The 19,761-nt window shown below is 39.4% G+C and overlaps 1 protein-coding gene across 2 annotated transcripts in view; it reads left to right on the forward strand.

Moving 5' to 3' along the window:
* Positions 1–19,761, forward strand: part of parvaa (parvin, alpha a) — a 57,959-nt gene that overhangs the window by 17,418 nt on the left and 20,780 nt on the right. For both annotated transcript variants that reach the window (XM_034177205.1, XM_034177207.1), the window contains exons 2-7: positions 9,649–9,738; positions 10,202–10,272; positions 11,496–11,598; positions 11,694–11,834; positions 15,623–15,738; positions 17,180–17,238. In XM_034177205.1, coding sequence (XP_034033096.1) covers positions 9,649–9,738; positions 10,202–10,272; positions 11,496–11,598; positions 11,694–11,834; positions 15,623–15,738; positions 17,180–17,238 — 580 coding nt within the window. The remainder of the gene's footprint in view (positions 1–9,648; positions 9,739–10,201; positions 10,273–11,495; positions 11,599–11,693; positions 11,835–15,622; positions 15,739–17,179; positions 17,239–19,761) is intronic.

Raw genomic sequence — 19,761 nt, forward strand, 5'->3', positions numbered from 1 at the left:
TCTCAAAGCCATTAAAATATCATGAGTCACTTTTGTGTGTATTAAAGTCACTAACTGTGACTCTTGTCTTGTTGCAGTCGAGAAACGAGAATCATCCTCTGTTCCGTTGGCACAACTCAAAACGCTGCGCGGCTCTCTGCCGAGACAGAGTCCGCTCGGAATTAATAACTTCAAAATGAATTGCCGCTTTAAATAAAATGACACCTCTTACAAACATTGCAATACAGACAATAAACTACAATCGACTAAAACGTTTTGTCCTCCCAAAATGAGACATCCTGCATTCTTTATAAACCTGACTTGCAGCACAACTGCAAGAGCTCAGCTCATAGGTATGGAAAGATATTCATGCCAATAATAATGTCTGAAAGGAAATGCTTTTGACAAAAACTAACAGATTTTATTTCTGTTTATGTTCAGAGATCAAGGATCCACCATGTAGAGTTTATAATGTCCAGAGTTTAAGGATCCAGTAACCGATTTCATATTTATTTACTTTAAGACTCAATAAAATGTTGTTCAATTTCAATTTAATCAGCTTATAAAGCGCCAAATTACAACAAAAGCCATCTCAAGGTGCCTCACACAGAACAGTCCAACATAAAAAAAATTAAAATAGATAAATAAAAAAATAAAAAAATCAAATACCTAATTAAAACAGAAGTAAAAGAATAAAACATAACAAAATAAAAACTACTCATAAGAAAGAGAATAAAATAGGTTTTAAGTCTTGACTTAAAAATATCCATGGACTCCGACTGCCTCACTGAGGGCCATGTACTGGCTAACCCAGAATGAGATTGCCCACTCAACAAACTTCCCCAGCCTTCTGTACATGATGAAGGGACTTGGGCTGTTGTACCTGGCTTTTCCCCTTTGGGTTCCCCTAGAATGGCCAATTTTTAGCTTGAATTTTCAAAAGCATCCCCCCCCCGTTGCTTCGCTCCTTCGACATTACCACTACGCTAAAAGTTTATCCTAGCTAGAACCCTGATGACGAGTTGAAAAAATCGGTCACGTTACTCATGGTGCCATCTTGGGTTCAAAATAGCATTTGCTGTTAATGTGTCTGCATGTAAATCCAGCTATTTCATTTATTTATTCGCTGAAAATGATGGGTTGTTGTGCATTTGGAGGCAAAAATAGACACAACAAGGGCTTCAAGATGTACAGATTCCCTTCAGATCCAAACAGAAGAAACATTTGGGAAAAAAATGTCAGATGCGTGGGATGGAAGCGACTTCATCATCAAAACTTTGAGAGGTAAATTTATTGTTCAGTCCTATGTACACATGGATGCTTATTCGCCGTCTTTGGACGGATTTCCGTCTTTTTGCAAAATCTCACCGTCTAAAAGAACTAGCAAAACATTAATTTTAATTTCCTCAAATCCATACATGTCAACCTATACGGATTGTCCGTAAATTATACGGATTTTTCTGAGTTTCAGAGTCATACAGACATACAAATAAAGTCTTACGGATATTCAGGGTTTGGTCTGCACCGGGTCTGTAATCAACCGTTTCTGCAGCGTGACTCCACTTTTATGCGTGAGCCATTGAAGCAATGCTTCAAACCACTGGCTCGTGATTCTTTGATTCGCTGCTCTTCAGAAGCGGTAAGTCCGCTTCTTAACTCCTCTCAAAGCCATTAAAATATCGTGAGTCGCTTTTGTGCGGATTAAAGTCACTAACTGGGACTCTTGTCATGTTGTAGTCAAGAAACGAGAATCGTCCTCCATTCTGTTGACACAAAATTGCCGCTTTAAATAAAATGACACCTCTTTCCAAACACTGTAATACAGAAAATAAACTACAATCAACTAAAACGTTTTTTTTTTCTTCCCAAAATGAGATGTCCTGTGTTCTTTATGAATTAAACTGACGCTGACAGAATCTCATCAGTATTATGTTATGTATCTTTATCTAGTCTGAAAAACAATTATCTAGTCTCTAGTCTGAAATCATTATGAAGTTAACTAGTTCTTTGAAAGTTGAGATTTTAATTACCTAGTATTTGAGCCCAATCAAAAACAAACTAAATCAAAGTTTTTTGCATGAGTTAGCTATATTTGTAAACTGTGTTGTTATATTCTGTATATACTCCTACAGGATGGTACAACATGCCATACTGCATGACATCATAAGAGAAATTTAACAGCTGTTTCAAGTCCAAATTTAATCCAAATAATGCACCAAAATGCACCACAGGGCACTTAAATTCTTAAAATTTCCTGGGGGGGCAAACCCCCCCAGCCCGCCCCCCTTTTCCGACCGCCTTTGGCAGCCGGGTTTCATGGCTTTGCTGCAAATAGTTGCTGTCATTTAATTTACCAAGACTCTGCATTACAGCATCTCCTTGTGCAAAGTGTGCTGTGTAGTTGAACGATGCACAGAGACACTGTCTACACCAGGATCATGTTGTAGGTCTTTGGAACAGGTCTGTGGTTTAACTATGACTGTTCTCACTATCCTTTACTTCAGCTTATCTGAGATTTTTCTTGGCCTGCCACTCCGGGCCTTAACTAGTACTGTGTCTGCGGTCTTACATTTCCTCACTGTGTTCTTCACAGTAGAAACTGACAGCTGAAATCTCTGACATAGCTTTTTGTATCCTTCCCCTAAACCATGATGTTGAACAATCTTTGTTTTCAGGTCATTTGAGAGTTGTTTAGAGGCTCCCATGTTGCCACTCATTAGAAGAGATGCAAAGAGGGGAAACGTTTGCAAATGGCCACCTCAAATACCCTTTCTCATGATTGCATTCACCTGTGTAAGGAGGTCAAGGGTCATTGAGCTTACCAAATCAATTTTGTGTTCCAATAATTAGTGCTAAATGTATTCAAATCAATAAAATAACAAGGGTGCCCAAATTTATGCACCTGGCAAATTTTGTTTAAAGAATTATTGCACACATTCTGGAAATACTAGAAACTTCATTTATCAAATATAAGTGTTTATCTGCTTTAATTTAATTTTACATTTAACTGAAATTTCTGATCCAGACAACCAATGATTTATAAAGGAAAACCATGGAAATCATCAGGGGTGCCCAAACTTTTACATACCACTGTATTTCCATTAAACCCCTCGTATGTGGGACCGGAGACATTTACTTGACCGAGTCTGACGCTGTGTTCAGACTCAGAAGTGCAGCGTGACGTGCACCTGTTAAATCCTCATACCCAGCAAAAGGCTGTGATTTCACACTTTGCTGCTTTCAATCCTTCGTCTCTCATCATATTTTAATATTTTTTTGCAGTGTGCACTTAGATAATAATGGATTTTAATTTTAATTTTGGATCAAATACATTTGGCAAAAAAAATTTTAGAGGAAATTTTGACCCGGTCATTAATGAAGCGCACATCCCTGTTCAGGGTTCCCCGTAGATGTTCGGCGCCTCCTGACTGTAACTAATGCGTTACATACATATAGCTCACATTGGATAAATGTCCCGTCCAATCACAATGTATTTCCATTTGAAAACTCCGAGCAGTCTGGACGTGCAGAGGTACAAATTAAAGTTCAGCTCTAACACTCGCCGATTTGTGGAAAGTGGGAGAGGAGTCATTTCTGTGATTAAAAGTCCGACCATTTATTTTTTTCAAACGGTGTTCAGACTGGGACCTGAAGCCTGACGTGCACTTGTTAAATCAGACACAAACTGCTTTGATTTGACACTTTTCTGCTTTTAATCCTTCATCTCCCATCAGATTATATAGTGTGCACGGTGATAAATGGATAAGAAAAGTTTGCACGTTTACAGCACGAAGTTGGTAAAAGAGGAAAATTGATTTTGGAGGTGATGATTGTAGAAAGAAAACCTTGTTGAGGGTCAAATTAGTCCAGAATAAAGCAAAATCCAGAGACGTAGAACTTTAAAACTGTCACGCACGTCATTGCATGACATAGAGTTAAAGAGCTGCAGCTGCATAAATCAGGCTTTAAATTAATTAAATAAATCATCATAAATTGTAAATTTGATAGCTTAATTATTTTTGTTTATTTTGATAGCACCTGTACCTGGATGTGTTTCTGTATGTGATTAAATGATTTTAAAAAATGTTGAAAACATTAAAGGTTCATTCAGTAGTTCAGCGCAGTTGGAACCAAAATGGCGCCATGTTCTGAGTTGACGCCACTCTCCAATCAAGGCGCTCTAGTTTTACCTTGTCATCTGATGGTTAATAATCACATTAATCCATTTGATCGCTTTGGGTGAAGCAAGTCCATCTCAGACGTGCTGCTGTGGTCCGAAATGACGCATGTGCAGTGAAGGCAGGGTGGACCGATTTTTACGTGGGGACTGTTCGATCTGTGACACCAACTCAACTGCCGCCCCCCCCCAAAAAAAGTATGTATGTGTGTGTATGTGGATATTTAATTTGTACAGTAGATATTTCACTCTTTGTACGGCTGCTGCCTGGAGCACTCAGACATTTGATTTTGAACACTATTTTAATGAGTAGATTTTTTTTTTTTTTTAATGAGCTTATTCTCTGATATTGTGACAATTTAGTCCTACCACCCAACATCCTCTCACAGCCAACCTCGATTTCTTCATATTTTTCCTTAAATAGTAAAGTTCTTGGGTGCTAATTGCTCTGGTGTTATTGTGCAGGATTTCTACCCCCCGTCAGCCTGTAAATTGCCAATCACTGACAGTTGCTATCAAAGTGTTTTTACTTCCATTTGGGCTCAAAAGACTTCAAACATGAAAATGAAGTAAATTATATCATGAATTATTTTAAAGTAAATTGTGGTATATTGTCATTGTAGATGGTATATAGTTAGCTCTTCAAAGGAGGTGATGTTTTTACCTCTACTTGTCTAGTTTTGTGCATTTACTCAAAACTAACAAGACTTTCAGAAAACCAAGTGAAATGCTCGAGTCTGTCCTGGATAAAGGGACAATGCCATGATATCTTTAAATACCTTAACATGTTCTTGCTCTATGAGCTTGAAGCACACTCGGAGAGCACATATCTCTGTCAACAGTCCTGGAATTTTAAGACGGCTTCTCACAGGACAAAATGTGCCACGTGCAAAATCTCTGACTACAACAGCATAAAATAACAAATTGTGCAAACATTGTCTTCATGCTACAGGAAGGGTTTTTATTCATGTCTGTACTCATTCATTTTCTGCCATTTATCTGAGTCCGGTGTCACAGTATATCTCCCCCCCCCCAGATATTATATCCTAGATTCTAATCCAGTTACATTTTTTTTCCCCATAAATCTGATTGGTTAATCGTGTGAGATTTCAAACCGTAAAATATCGGGGTAACAGTGGCAAAATATTTCACCGTTTTACATCTGGATGTATTACTCCACACCCTGACCAGTGTTCTGACGAGATGTCATTCCTGTCAACAGGCCAGCCCTCCACACACCTGCACACGCATGCGCAATATTGTCAGGGCGCGGAGCTGTCGATTTATGTGACGAGACCTTCCAAATATCCACCTGATTGACACCCTGAAATACTATAGAACATCTGCCCATGTTGGGGTCGGTGGTAATCTGTTAATCAGATTTAAGAGAATTTAAAAAAAAAGTGGTCTGTCACTTCAGAGTGGAGGATCTGCTTCTATAGCCAACCTTTGTGCATCCACAAGTAGACATGTGTTCAAGATAGTTCTAGGCATTTTCTCAAATGGCCATGTATAAATCTGGATAGGATGAAATAGGTGAAAATACTACAGCAGACTTGCTTTGCAAGGGGTTGGGATATACTGGGTTGTGGTGACAGCTCTCCCACACTTCCCTATCCTTGGCCAAGTCCTCCTGGTGGGTCCAGAGGCTTTATTTATTTTTAGTTTTATTTGTAACTAACATGAAAATATGACATTGTGTCCTTTAATGATGTGGCATAACTTAAAAAAATTGCAGTATTTTCCGTGCTGTGTCCCCCCACCCCCCTTTTTTTAAAAGTGCTGTTTTCGGATTTCTTGGGACGTACATATATTATGAAATAGTGAATCCTCATCATCTGTGGCCACAAGATGACACTGTCCCCATGCGTGACATGCTGCTCCTGTAGCTTGAATGAGGTTAGGGGTTCGAGGGCATTTTTTTGGATGGTTCACTCGCCTGGCATAAATGTTTTATTATTGCTGTCAACAGCTCTCCCTGCATCCCACAATCAAGTTTTGTCTCTGTGTAATAAAGGTTTACAATCAAAAATAGGCGAATAAAGTGAAAAATAATTTTCTGCACACATTTATTCAAAACACACAGCAAACTATAATAAACAACTGTTTTGAGACTTTATAAAGGTAATTTGAGCTGTTGTGTGAAAGACTGTACAACAAAAAGGTTCAAACAATAAACACAAATGCACATTTTGAACAATATATACAAAATGGTCTATGCGTTTTGTTGTCCATTGATATGGTAAACAGTGCTTTACGCAGAGAAAGCAACAGAGTTGTCCAGTAACATTCACATACAAACTAGTGGAGCAATCCTGATAGTTACACACTGTTTGTTTGAGCACCTGAGATTGTCATCAGAGGCTCTCTGTGTGCTTCTGCTTTTACTGATCGCTGTGCGTAATGGCGCAGGGCACAATGAGTATGTACTAATACTATGTACTCATTGGAGCACACGGGGGCTATTCAAACGGGCCAACTAGTAACATATCACTCCTGAAAATGATCTTTGGCTTTTCACGTGAGATAAATCTGCCCTACGATTGGATTTTGGAAAACCATGTGATGGTGAACCAATTCCGATTGGACACTCACATTGCACATGTCATCACACAGCTTCTATGAGGAGTACAAAGATGGCCAATGGCTGGCTCGAAAGTCCGTGTCAACGTCTGTTTAAAAAAAAACAAAAAAACAAAAAAAAAGACAAAGAAGAAACACTGAATGAGAAAAGTGTCCTTTGTCTTACAGAATATGTAAATTTAAGAAATCATGGAATAAAAATGGACTATAACTTTACACTCCACAGTCCAAACACTGGTTTGGACTGTGTATGACAACAAGAACAACAGCAGGTCAGCTAAAGTAAATCAACTATCTTTATGAATCAGTAATGTAGCACATTTTCTAACATTTAATTACACTGCACATTTACTTCACCGGATTGTCTGTCTGTTCTGTGATGAGAAGGCGAAAGTTACTTGAGTTTTCTGTGTCGTACAGGAACATTAATTTGCTCATTAGCTTCTGCTCACTAATGCAGTGTTTGTTGTAAATATCTTTTGTTTGTTGTAAGTAATTGTAGGTTAAATTAATTTTGCTTATTGTTGCGTGAAGCAGTAGCATGTTTAAAAAGTAAATACAACTTGTGCATATTATTTGTTTTGTTTTTCCATTGCGTATTTTTTTGGACAAATGTGACTAATACTCGAGTGCGACTTATATTCTGGAAAATATGGTACTGAAGGTTAATCTGCTTTAGTTTCCTGGGTGTATCTGATTTGGTTCATGGTTCACCCCTTCAGTATTAACTTAATACAAATCATGCTCCTCTGTGTTAGATGGTGGATTTTGGGAATGAGTTCATCCGTGTGAGGGATCAAAGCTTTGTGTTGATTTTCTGATATTCCACAGCTGTGTGTAATTGACTGAATGTATTGATGTGAAGCACTTTGGTCCAATAATGGGGGTGAGTTAGGTGAAGTGTGTATGAGAACATGCTACGTGCACACGTGTTGATTAAAAGGATGTTGCTCCACGCTGAAAGCGGAGATGTGCACAGGAAGTGCACTGCATGCTCTCAGCACTCTGATCACCGGCGATGAAGGCTCCTCAGGTGTTTGGCACGCTGAGGAGAAAGGCATGCTGGGACTCTGTAGCGCCAGCTAAGAAGCAGGAAATGCCCGCCCCTGTTTTCGTCTGAAGTCAAGTTGCTCTCAGCGGAGGGTTCCGGCATCGTTGAGGAATCATGGCCTTGTTTATGGAGCCGTTTAAATTAGTGCTTCAAATGCAGGGAAGAGTTCTTTCTTTGTTGCTGTGCTCATCATCAGTGCTTCATGGAATCAAGTTTGAGAGTGTGCACTACTGCGCCGCAGCCACCATGCCACAGAACCACCCTGGGTTCTGGATGGCAACCACCCAGATGTGCTTTAAACTACATATACTTTGTAATTCTCCACTCTGGAGTTATGTTGGAGTAAAAGACAGAGTTGCTAATATGGAGATGTTTCAGTCTTGACCCTGTAACAAATGTCATTGTTGCTGAGAGACTTGTCTTCCACTATAGTCACTGCCCTCTTTATTAGGTAAACCAGTTTAATTACTTGTTAACACAAATAACTAATCAGCAGATTGCATGGCAGCAGATCAGTGCATTTAGGCATCTCGACGTGATGAAGGAGACTTGCTGAAGTTCAAGCTGAGCATCAGAATGGGGAAGAACAGGGATTTAAGTGACATTGAATGTGGCATTGTTGTTGGTATCAGATAGGCTGGTCTGAATATTTCAGAAACTGCTGATCTTCTGGGATATTCACACACAACCATCTCTAGGATTTACAGAGAATGGGCCAAAAAAGAGACAATATCCAATGAACTGCAGTTGTGTGGATGAAAATGCCTGGTTGATGTCAGAGGACAACAGACAGACTGGTTGAGTGGGCGACTGCTTGATGCCATCATGTCACTGTGGACCAGCATCTCTGAGGAACGTTTCCAACACCTTGTTGAATCTGTGCCATGAAGAATTAAAGCCGGGGCCCAACCCGGTACTAGCAAGGTGTATCTAATCAAGTGGCCGGTGAGTGTATGTGCTGTAGACCATCATGTTAGAATCCTTAGTAATCTGTTTACTAATTTATCGCTGAAATAATTAGTTTTATTTTGTGGTAGATTGATTGTCGACTTGAGGTCTGACACTGTGTCTGTCGTGGATGGATTTTGATGTTGTGGAGAAGTCGTCCACGTTGAAGAGCTAAATAAATGTGTGTGGTGATCTGGATCTCCTAGAAAGTATTTACTTTTCACTTGCTCTCTGATGAACTGGCTGTGTGATGTCACAAAGACGTGATGGCAGACGTCAGAATTGGGACTTGCCTCCTTGTGTATCCTTGTTGCAATGGTGGAGATATGCTAAAGGATTATTAACCTGGCTTGCTCGGTCTGTACATGGGAAAAATAACCTCTGTTTTTCACGCGGACCTCGCTAATGCTCGGTCTGTGCTTACAGCTCGTACAGACCGAGCAAGCAAGGTTAATAATTCATTTATTGTATTGTATAGCTGTTTTATCTTTATATATATATATATATATATATATATATATATATATATCCATGAAGAACTTGCTAACAGACGGTCCGGTCGTTAGCTGGTGAGCTTTGAATCCCTGTGTTTTTTTTTGTTTGTTTGTTTTTGTTTTCCTGATGCTGTTTAGATATTTGTGGAGTATGTTCATGTCTGACTTGGTTTTTCTAATCGTGTTTTTTAGCGTTCTGGTTTATAACAAATGGGATACGTGTTTCACACAGATTGCTATGGTAACTGGTCGGATATGGGAAAATATTGGGCCAGAAATCAGCCAATCAGAATGCGTGTAGCGTCGCAGCCATATAATAATCTCTCTTATTGCTGCTCTAGTTGACTGACTTGATTACTTTGTACATGTGTGTCTGATATGTTTTTGTGACCACGTGTTCAATCTGTTTTTTCTAGTGTCTGAGCTTCAGGAAGAGGGAATAAACGCCATCAACCTTCCTCTCAGTCCTTCTCACTATGAACTGGATCCAGAGGACACCATGCTGGGTAAACAAACAAACAAGACATAAGTGAAAATCTTTTCCCTGTGCACCCCAGTAGTCTGTTGAACATTTTTACGTATTGTGTACTTTTGTTTTTTGTTTTTTAAAACTCATCATCATCATCCCCTTGAGTTAGATGCCGAACACCCAAAAATGCTCAAACTTGGTGCACATCACATCCCTTCAGCACATTGACTCCACACGTGTGTGTGTGTGTGTGTGTGTGTGTGTGTGTGTGTGTGTGTGTGTGTGTGTGTGTGTGTGTGTGTGTGTGTGTGTGTGTGTGTGTATGGGGGAAAAAAACGATGAAGTAGTCCATTTTTAAGGCCTACACGAGACACTCTTACAAGACAAAGAGACATTTTCAGACAGCGAGCAGAAAGAAAGTAGTTTATAGAAAATGCTAAAAAAAAAAAAAAAAGTCATCTTCAGTTTGAACATTTATCTCTTCTCTGTGTGTTGTTCAGAGGAGAATGAAGTGCGCACCATGGTGGATCCAAACTCCAAGAGTGACCGAAAGCTGCAGGAGCTCATGAAGGTAAAGAGGTGTTTGTTTATTTGTTTGTTTGCTACCTCTGCCAACCGAGGTTATGTTTTCAAACCGTTTGTTTGTCTGTGAACAGCTTGGAACCCATAATTTTTCATATATAATTATTAATTTTTTACTGAATATTTATATCCTGATAGGCAAGAACTGATTGAATTTTCAAGGTCATAGGTCAAAAGTCAAAGTCAGGAAAAATCCTGGAATATTGGAAAAATTCCTTTCTTTAACATTGAATGAATATTCCAAAATTCATAACTCTGTCAAAAAAGATCAAATTTCTTTCATTTTTGGGAGCGTTATATAGGATGATATCCTTTATTGCCTGACAAAGTTTTGTCCGGATCTGATCCGGATTACAGATTTTCTGTATTTAAATTTAATATTGAAAACTCCATTTAATGTATATTTTACATTATATCTTAATCAAACATGCCCCAATCACTCTCATATTTGAACGTAAAGTGCAGACTGGCACTCACTATCACCTGACAAAGTTTCATCCGGATCTGATTCGGTGTTCCCAAGATGGGAAATATAATCCCTCCAGCAGGTCCTGGGTCTTTCCCGGGGCCATCTCCCCCTAGTAGGACATGCCTGGAAGACCTACCTAAGGAGACAACCAGGGGGCTTCCTTACCAGATGCCTGAACCACCTCAATTGTCTCCTTTTTTGTCCTGCACCCAGCTGTAAATGGGTACTGGCCTCAGCTGGCAAAGTAACTTGTGTCTGACTGGTGTCCTGTCCATTCCACTTCACGCTGCGGAAGCTGGGATTAACACTGACACCAACAGACCTCGGGGCCTACGGAGGACTTCCTGCTGCTGCTTCTTGAGCTTATGAAAGCTGCAGGTGTAGTTCTGAAGTTGCATGTTGTTTGAAAAGCGCTTTCATTTTCAAAGCCATCCAGGCCGCCACTTTTTAAAAACCTGTTTTTGTGCCAAAGGAAACTTTTTGTTGTTGTTCTTGCACAGCATTCAAATAGTTGGTAAAACATCTAAAATTCTCACAACAACTTAATTAAAGTCAGTGATAGCATTCATCTCTCATAAATACTGCCACTGATTTGTTCAGTTTATTTATATGGTGCCAAATCGCAACAGAAGACGCCCTGAGGCGCTTCACCAGCGTCCGGTCTAACCTTAGCAGGCCTGGCTGTAGGAATGCGAAGTGGAGTCCTCAGGATGAGTCTCGTATCTCTTATTCTGCTCACGCAGGTGTTGATCGACTGGATAAACGATGTTTTAGTCGGAGAGAGGATCATCGTGAAGGATCTGGCTGAAGATCTGTATGATGGGCAGGTCCTCCAGAAACTCCTCGGTGAGGAGACCAGTCATGGCTAATCAAACATCTACATGTTGCAAAGTCTTCCGCTTACTCATTTCTGCATGTTCTTATCTTCACTTGTGTTCCAGAAAAGCTGGAGGGTGAGAAGCTCAATGTGGCAGAGGTAACGCAGTCGGAGATCGCCCAGAAGCAGAAGCTCCAGACGGTTCTAGAACGCATCAGCGACTCACTCAAACTCTCCACCAGGAACATTCGCTGGAATGTTGATTGTAAGAGAAACATTTTAAACTAACGTAGCGCTAACTAACGCTTAACTAACGTAGTGCTAGTTCTGTCTAGTGGATAAGGGCCTTAGGTTAGTTATTCTGTAAGTATCCCGAAATCTAAGAGAACGTTGTTTCTGCTTGCGCGTGATGAACCACTTGATGCTTCACAGTCAGTCTGAGAAGGTGCAGGTTTCACATCGGAATGCTCCTTAAGATTTGAATTATTGTTTACTTTATTACATTTACAGCAGCTTCAGAGGACAACCTTTTAATTGGTGTTCTTTGGTATCGGCGGCTGTGACAACAGCTGTCTTTGGCATGGAGCTGCAGCTGGAGAGTCATCTCCATAATTATACAATCAAATGTTTACTCATAACAAGTGAAGAACTTGAAAAGAGCTTTGCAAGTAAAATCACTTCCACTCGACTCCATGTGGCTGAAGTCAGTCAGGATTATTCGGTCTTTCAATGTTGTGTTTGATGTAATGTTTCATTTATCGGCACATTTTAAACTAGAAGGCACTCGGGGAGCCACAACAAGGCCACATACTGCTATAAAAGTCTTCTGGATCCAAAACATGTTCTGGATAAAATTCCTCATGTTCTAGGACATTATCCTAGGAAACCTTTAGGAGTTAAATGTTGCCATGTGCCAAACATTCTTCTAGATCTCTGTTCCAGAATATATTCTGAATCGCCTCCAAAATTGAATCACGCATTACCTGGAACATTATCAATCTACTCACCAAATTTGGTTGAAAGTCATTCATGACTTTTTCAGTTACCCTGCAAAGAGACAGACAGACAGACAGACAAATGTCTGTGAAAACATTACCTCCTTGGTAGTTCAGTAGAGAAAGCCTGGAACATTTGAGTCATTATCCTCTACACAGAACAGATTATTAAAATAATACTATAGCGCTGCAAAAATAAACAAAACAAATAAATGTTGAACACACAAGCAAAAAAGTGCTGATTTTTGGGGTTTGCTTTTGTAAATGTACAATATTTATCCAGAACACCCTCACACACAGGCACACGTGCTGTTACACGAGGTGCTCAACTGCACACTGAGAGCAACTTAGTGATTTAGGTCCTTGCCCAAGCCTCTTTGTGATTTTTCAAGATGTATTTTTATGTATTTATATGTATTTTTTGTTTGTTTGTTTGTTTTTTTTTAAGTACTTTTGGAGGTCCTGTGACTTATACTCTGGTGCAGCTTCTATGCCGAAAGTCACACTTTCATTATGAATAATAGTTATGACTGTTTATATCGCACTTTCTCAGGAATCAAAACATTAATCTAATAATCAAAGAATAAATGACAATAATGAGAAGTACACTACAGCAATGCATGAAAACCCAAATTAAAGAGCTGAAAATACGGAGAAAAGGTGCAACTTTCTCCTGTAAATATGGTAATTATTTATTTATATTTTTAAAGTTTTATCATAATTTGATTTTATTCTGCACCAGAAAGTGCTATAGAAATCAAGATTATTTTTATTATTCTTACTCAGGTTCCGGTTGGAGATGTATTGTGATTCTTAGGACGTGAACTGCTACAAGTAGAATTGACCATTATGATTTATCAAAATTTTTGTTTGTATTTTACAACACTAAACCATGATAAAGAAGAGTGTTGAATAAAACATTTCTAGCACCTTGTTCAAGTGAAATTTTCAGAAACTCTGCAGGTTTTTAAACCTAAAATGAAGCAAATTCATCAGGATTTTGATGACTGATTCTGAAATTTACAAATTGATTTAATATTGTAAACAAATTTCTGCATACTCGTGAATTTATTTACTTCCCCACCCTTACAAGAAAGCATAACCGAGTAAAGAAAAAATAAAAATAGATATTAAAAAGATGTTACTAAAGGGATTAAACGTTGTTTTGCAGCCGTGTGCGTTTCCATCATCTAATCCGCTGAACGCATTCTGGTCGACACTATATTCAGATTCTTGTTCTCCGGTTTTCTAAATAAATTTTTCCATTTTTTTTTTTTTTATTCTCCTCGCTAATGATTTTTCCATTTGACGGTTTTACACAATTCCTGGTTATTTGCTCCAGCGCGGTGATTGTGAGCATTTTGAATAGACAAAAATCAGCTTCTTTAGTTGCCTCTGGTGGCTTTATGCCTAAAATAATACACTTTGGTCCAATTACCTGTTCCGTTTTGAATATGCTCATAGTGTAAATTATTATCGGTGAGATCTGTCCTGATTAATAATTCACTGGAGAATAAAGGATGGGCGCTCTTAGCGGGACTCTCAGTGTTCCCGCCGTGCACTCAGAGCGCAGGCAGGATTTCAGCTCATTTTGTTACGTCCATTTAACGGATTTACATCTGACTACACTCATCTTGCTATTGGATTAATATTCATCTTATTGAGCCGTCGCCTTTTAGATGGAGAACAACGACGAGTGTGAGGTGTCAATAGAGCACTCCACCTCTCCTTACAGAGCGTTCTCTTACCTGACATCATGATAATTACAGTCAGGCCGCCTTTTATTTCTCTCATTAATTCGAATATATAGCATGTGTAAAACTCGAAGGTCATGAAGTAGAAAAAAACAGGAGAACATGAAGTTTATAAGGTATGTATGAAGGTAAATTTTTATTTTTCCCTGAAAGCGTTCTGTGGGACGTCCACGTCAGGTGATACTACGGCATTCCCTAAATGCGCCTTAGGAAGATGTTTTGTCCTTGAAATCTTTTTGTGCAGAATGCTTTCAAAGGCCCGTAAATAATGAGGAATGCCATTGATTTTCGTTGCCCTTTTAATTGAGATGCTTCCTCTGAATCAATCCGCCTTTGTTTACGCCTTCTTTCTGAAGACTTGCACAGACATTTGTTCCTCGTGTAACATTTTCGGATCTGCTCGTGCAGCAGGCGGCTCACAGGATTTACGACGGCTTTTATTTCTTTGTAATTTGCCGTGCTGTAGACTATTAATTGATCTGGATTGTTTTGTCAGTCGAAAGGTGAACTTTATTTCAGTCTGATGTTTCGGATAATGAGCGCCGTTGTCTGCTAGATGAAGCCACTGTTACTGGTGGCGCACTTCAGAGACCTTCTGCCTTTATTCTTGCTGCAAAGTGACATTTTCCACAGCTTTTTCTCTTTCCAGTTTTTGGCAAAAGTGGAATTTGGCACTAATATGTGGCTTGGTCTTTGGTAGGTCACAGCTGAATAGTACTCACCTACACAGTTCATGTTAAAAGATTACCGTGACGTATCACCGTGATGCCCTTAAGAAAAAAAATTACAGCAACAATAAAAATTGTAACAGTAAGACCCTTCGGCTGCTCCCTTGTTTGCACTCGGGGTCGCCACAGCAAATCCAAGGTGGATCTGCATGTTGAATTGGCACAAGTTTTTTGCCGGATGCCCTTCCTGACGCAACTCCACATTACATGGAGAAATGTGGCAGGGGTGGGATTTGAACCCGGAACCTTCTGAACTGAAACCAAGCGCATTAACCACTTGGCCACCACCCCTGCTTAACAATAATAATTGTAGCAAAATTCTAGAATTTGTTTAGAAACATCATTTTTGTTACTTGCGCTTAACTGAAATGGAGAGTGAGTAAATTTCTCACTATAACAAACAAAATCCAGTTTAACCTTGTTTCATACTGGTAGAGAAAGTCGGTATTACAATAGCTATGCCCCGCCCCCCACCTTTTTTAATAAAAGTTGAATAAATGCCCACCGTCAATGGTTAATTTTCAGTCTTAATACGTCAGTGTTTGGTTATTTATATCTCTGTATTTCTCACATTAGCTGTCCACGCCAAGAGTATAGTCGCCATCCTGCACCTGCTGGTGGCGCTGTCGCAGCACTTCAGAGCACCCATCAGGTTGCCCGACCACGTTTCCATTCAAGTGGTGGTCGTCCAGGTGAGTTTAATGTCTGTTTGCTTGTTTGTTTGTATGTTTTGGTGGAAGATATAACTGATGCTTTCACTGACATTTAAATTTTTAGGATTTTTCAAAAACAGACAGTGTGTGAAATTTTATTTTCTTCCTTTGACAGATCTTTGTGAAAGTGGCGTGCGTGTCCCCGAGTGGGACGTTAAAACTTTTTAACACTGTGAAATGAACTTCATGGTCGACACGCTTTCTTGTTCTGATTTTCCCTCGTTAATTATGTTTTCAGTTCATGTTCATCTGTAAATGTCCATAATCTCAGTTAGTGCTTTAATATCGGTAGAGTTGTCCAGTTTTTTTTTTTTTTTTTTTTAGCTGAAGACCTGAACTGCATCTTAAAGATGGATCTGGCAGAAACAGGAAGCCAGTGAAGTGAATCAAATCAGGAATAATGTAGTTTAATGCTATCACAACTGCATTTTGAACCATTGAAACCTTTTTAGTGCTACTTCAAGGCTGAGCAGAATATAAATCATTACATTTACAAAAGTCTTCACCACAGAATGTTATGGAGTAGAGAGAACCTTTACAAACTTCTGTTAAATTGGGAAAAAAGGGTATTTTAATTTTTTTTGTCTGTTTAAAAAAGGTAAGATGTTTTTAAGTTTTGTTCTGCGTGGCGGCACGTGTAGGTGTGTAGAGCCTCTTTCCCCACTTTCAATGAAACTTGCGTTTCTTCTTGTAAAATTCCCATCTTGCATTATGTGGGAATAAGACAGTCGGTGCCATGAAAAGTCAGTCAGTATTTTTGAGAATTCGAGAGAATTGATCAAAAATATGACATTAGCTATTTTTTTTTTCTTCAAAAGATGTGAAATTTCAACTACAGTTTGCCAGAAGGCACATGGGAGTCTTGAGCCTAGACTTGATCATTTATTTGCGACGGACAAAATTTCCATTTCTCCACAGATGACTTGTCGTCATGGGTGTCTTGGTGGCTTCACTCGTCTCTTTCTTGCACGATCATTGAGTTTTCGCCAACTGTGTTCTCCAGACAGAGTTGCCATACGGTGCCACATTGTTTTTGTATTTCTTAACAATTGATGTAAATAAAGTCTGAGATATGTTACGAGAATTTTAGTGAGTCAGAAATGTTCACGTATCCATCCGCTGAAAGAAAACTGCCTGTGAAAGTGATGACGTATTTAAAAATTTTTAGTTTTTCCTTTTATCCAAATACTTATGAGCTTTGAAAATGGAGTAACTGTGCATACAAAGGGGCCAGCATTCCTAAATGGTGAAGATATTTTTGTTAAGTCTCTTGAATCTGAAAGTTGAAAACATCTCAGTTGTATCATTTTGAGGTAAAATGACAAAAACATTGTCACTGTCTAAATGCTTATGGACCTGAAGGTAAATGATAACCACTCTGGTCCCCCCCATTTCCTGCTGTTCTTTTCATGTCTTTTAGAAAAGAGAGGGCATCCTTCAATCCAGACAAATTCAAGAAGAAATTACAGGCAACACAGAGTAAGTCTGTGCAGATTTCTGCCTCGTTTCAGTTCGGATTTTTCACACTGGTGATGATCGTTTTTAGCAAAAAATAAATAAATAACTAAAAAAAAACTGATGGATTTAAATGTTTATGACCTTTTTGCAAGAGGACTTCTTCTTTAGGTCAGCACTCATCAAAACATCTTCTTGAGTCCAACTCAAAGTTAAGAGCCTTTGGAGTGGGAGGATTGTTGTTGGTAACTACAGTCAACAAGGGTGCAGTTGATGAGTTAGCATTAGTCACCATCACTCTGTGGGGTTTTAACTTGGTTTCCTAAAACTAGTTTAGCTTTGATAGACCACAACAGGTTGAGCGTTGAAATATCTTGAAGACCAAACCGAGCTGTGAAGTTGTTTTCGATTCGGTTTCTGCGTACGCTCAACTGGATATCGAAGAATCTTCATCAGAATATTCACGATCTGCTACGACTCACGACGTCTGTTAGGAAACCACATTTCTTGAATATCAGATGTGTCCTCACTGTGCTTTAGTTTTTGATTCTTATAAGAAACAACAAATTTTATGTTAGAATCACTTGTAATACCCAATTCTATTACAGATGTCATGTGCAAGTTAAGAGAACTTCCAAGATTCACAGATTTTCATGTATTTTGTTTTGTTTTTGTAGATAAAAACAAAATGTAAGATTGGTCCAGATCTGTAGTAGGAGTCGTGCAAATAGTTTTCAGTAATTTATTGTGTATTTCATGACTTTGAAGCAGTTGTAGATTGTAATTCTCACATAAATTATGCATCATAATTAATTTGAAGTTATTCTGTTGTAGCTCTGCAGTTTCAATTCTAATATCCTAAAATACATCATTTAGCCTTTTGGTATTCATTTAAGATGAGAAGTCCTATACAGGCCATGAGGCCCAACGAGATTCCAAAGACACTGAGAGGTAGCGTTGACCAGGAATTGGACCCATGTGCATATATTGGTACCCCAACTCCTTATTCCAGTGATCTGCCCAAAGATATTCCTTTATTAGTCCTGTAACTGGGAAATAAATGCAAGAATCACAAAACTCAGTCTATTAGCACCCCGATGCCACAAGGGGCATTCCATGTGAGTAGAAACTTCCAAATTGGAGTTCTGGGCAACACACCGCCTGATTGCAACTTCATATGAATGCCACAAAATCAGTTTGTTCGTTCATTCATCTCCATGATGGAGATTTGGCTCCCCTGGTTCCCATGACAGCCAGTGGTCACTTTATTATTATTATTATTATTATTATTATTTTTTTTGTCTTTTAACCAATTTACATACATGCCAAATAAAATGACCTCCTAATTTCAACGACTGATTCCAACCTTCTTGCTTGAATGGAAAGATTAAAAGCACACTATTTTTCCAATTTGCCGACCCCTTAATTCCACTTTTTACACTGTCAGCTTCTTCTTTCTTCTTTGTCTTTTGGCTGTTCCCGTTAGGGGTCGCCACAGCAGATCAATTGTTCCCATCTCACCCTGTCCTCTGTATCTTCCTCTGTCACACCAACCACCTGCATGTCCTCCTTCAACACATCCATAAACCTCCTCTTTGGTCTCCCTCTTCTCCTCCTGCCTGGTGGCTCCATCCTCAGCATCCTTCTCCCTATATACCCCGGGTCCCTCCTCTGCACATGTCCAAACCATCTCACTCTCACCTCTCTGACTTTGACTCCAAACCGTCCCACCTGAGCTGTCCCTCTGATATGTTCATTCCTAATCTTGTCCATTCTTCATACTCCCAAAGAGAATCTCAACATCTTCAGCTCTGCTACCTCCAGCTCTGCCTCCTGTCTTTTTGTTAGTGCCGCCATCTCTAAGCCGCACAACATAGCTGGTCTCACTACTGTCTTGTAAACTTTCCCCTTCACTCTTGCTGATATTCTTCAGTCACAAATCACTCCTGCCACCTTTCTCCACCTTTCTCCACCCATTCCACCCTACCTGCACTGTCTTCTTCACCTCTCTACCACACTCTCCATTACTTTGAACAGTTGACCCCAAATATTTAAACTCATCTACTTTCATCACTTCTACTCCTTGTAACTGCACTATTCCACTGGGCTCCCTCCCATTCACACACATGTCCTCAGTCTTGCTTCTACTGACTTTCATTCCCCTTCTCTCCAAAGCATATCGCCACCTCTCCAGACTAGACTCAACTTGCTCTCTACTCTCACTCCAGATCACAATGTCATCTGCAAACATCATAGTCCATGGGGACTCCTGTCTGATCTCATCCGTCAACCTGTCCATAACCACTGCAAACAAGAAAGGACTCAGAGCTGATCCTTGGTGTAATCCCACCTCCACCTTGAATGAGTCTGTCATTCCGACTGCGCATCTCACCGCTGTCACACTATTCTTGTACATGTCCTGCACTACCCTAACATACTTCTCTGTCACTCCAGACTTCCTCATACAATACCACAGCTCTTCTCTTGGCACCCTGTCATAAGCTTTTTCTAAGTCCACAAACACACAATGTAACTCTTTCTGGCCTT

Source organism: Thalassophryne amazonica, chromosome 8 (assembly GCF_902500255.1).
Source record: "Thalassophryne amazonica chromosome 8, fThaAma1.1, whole genome shotgun sequence".
Classification (NCBI taxonomy): Eukaryota; Metazoa; Chordata; class Actinopteri; order Batrachoidiformes; family Batrachoididae; genus Thalassophryne; species Thalassophryne amazonica.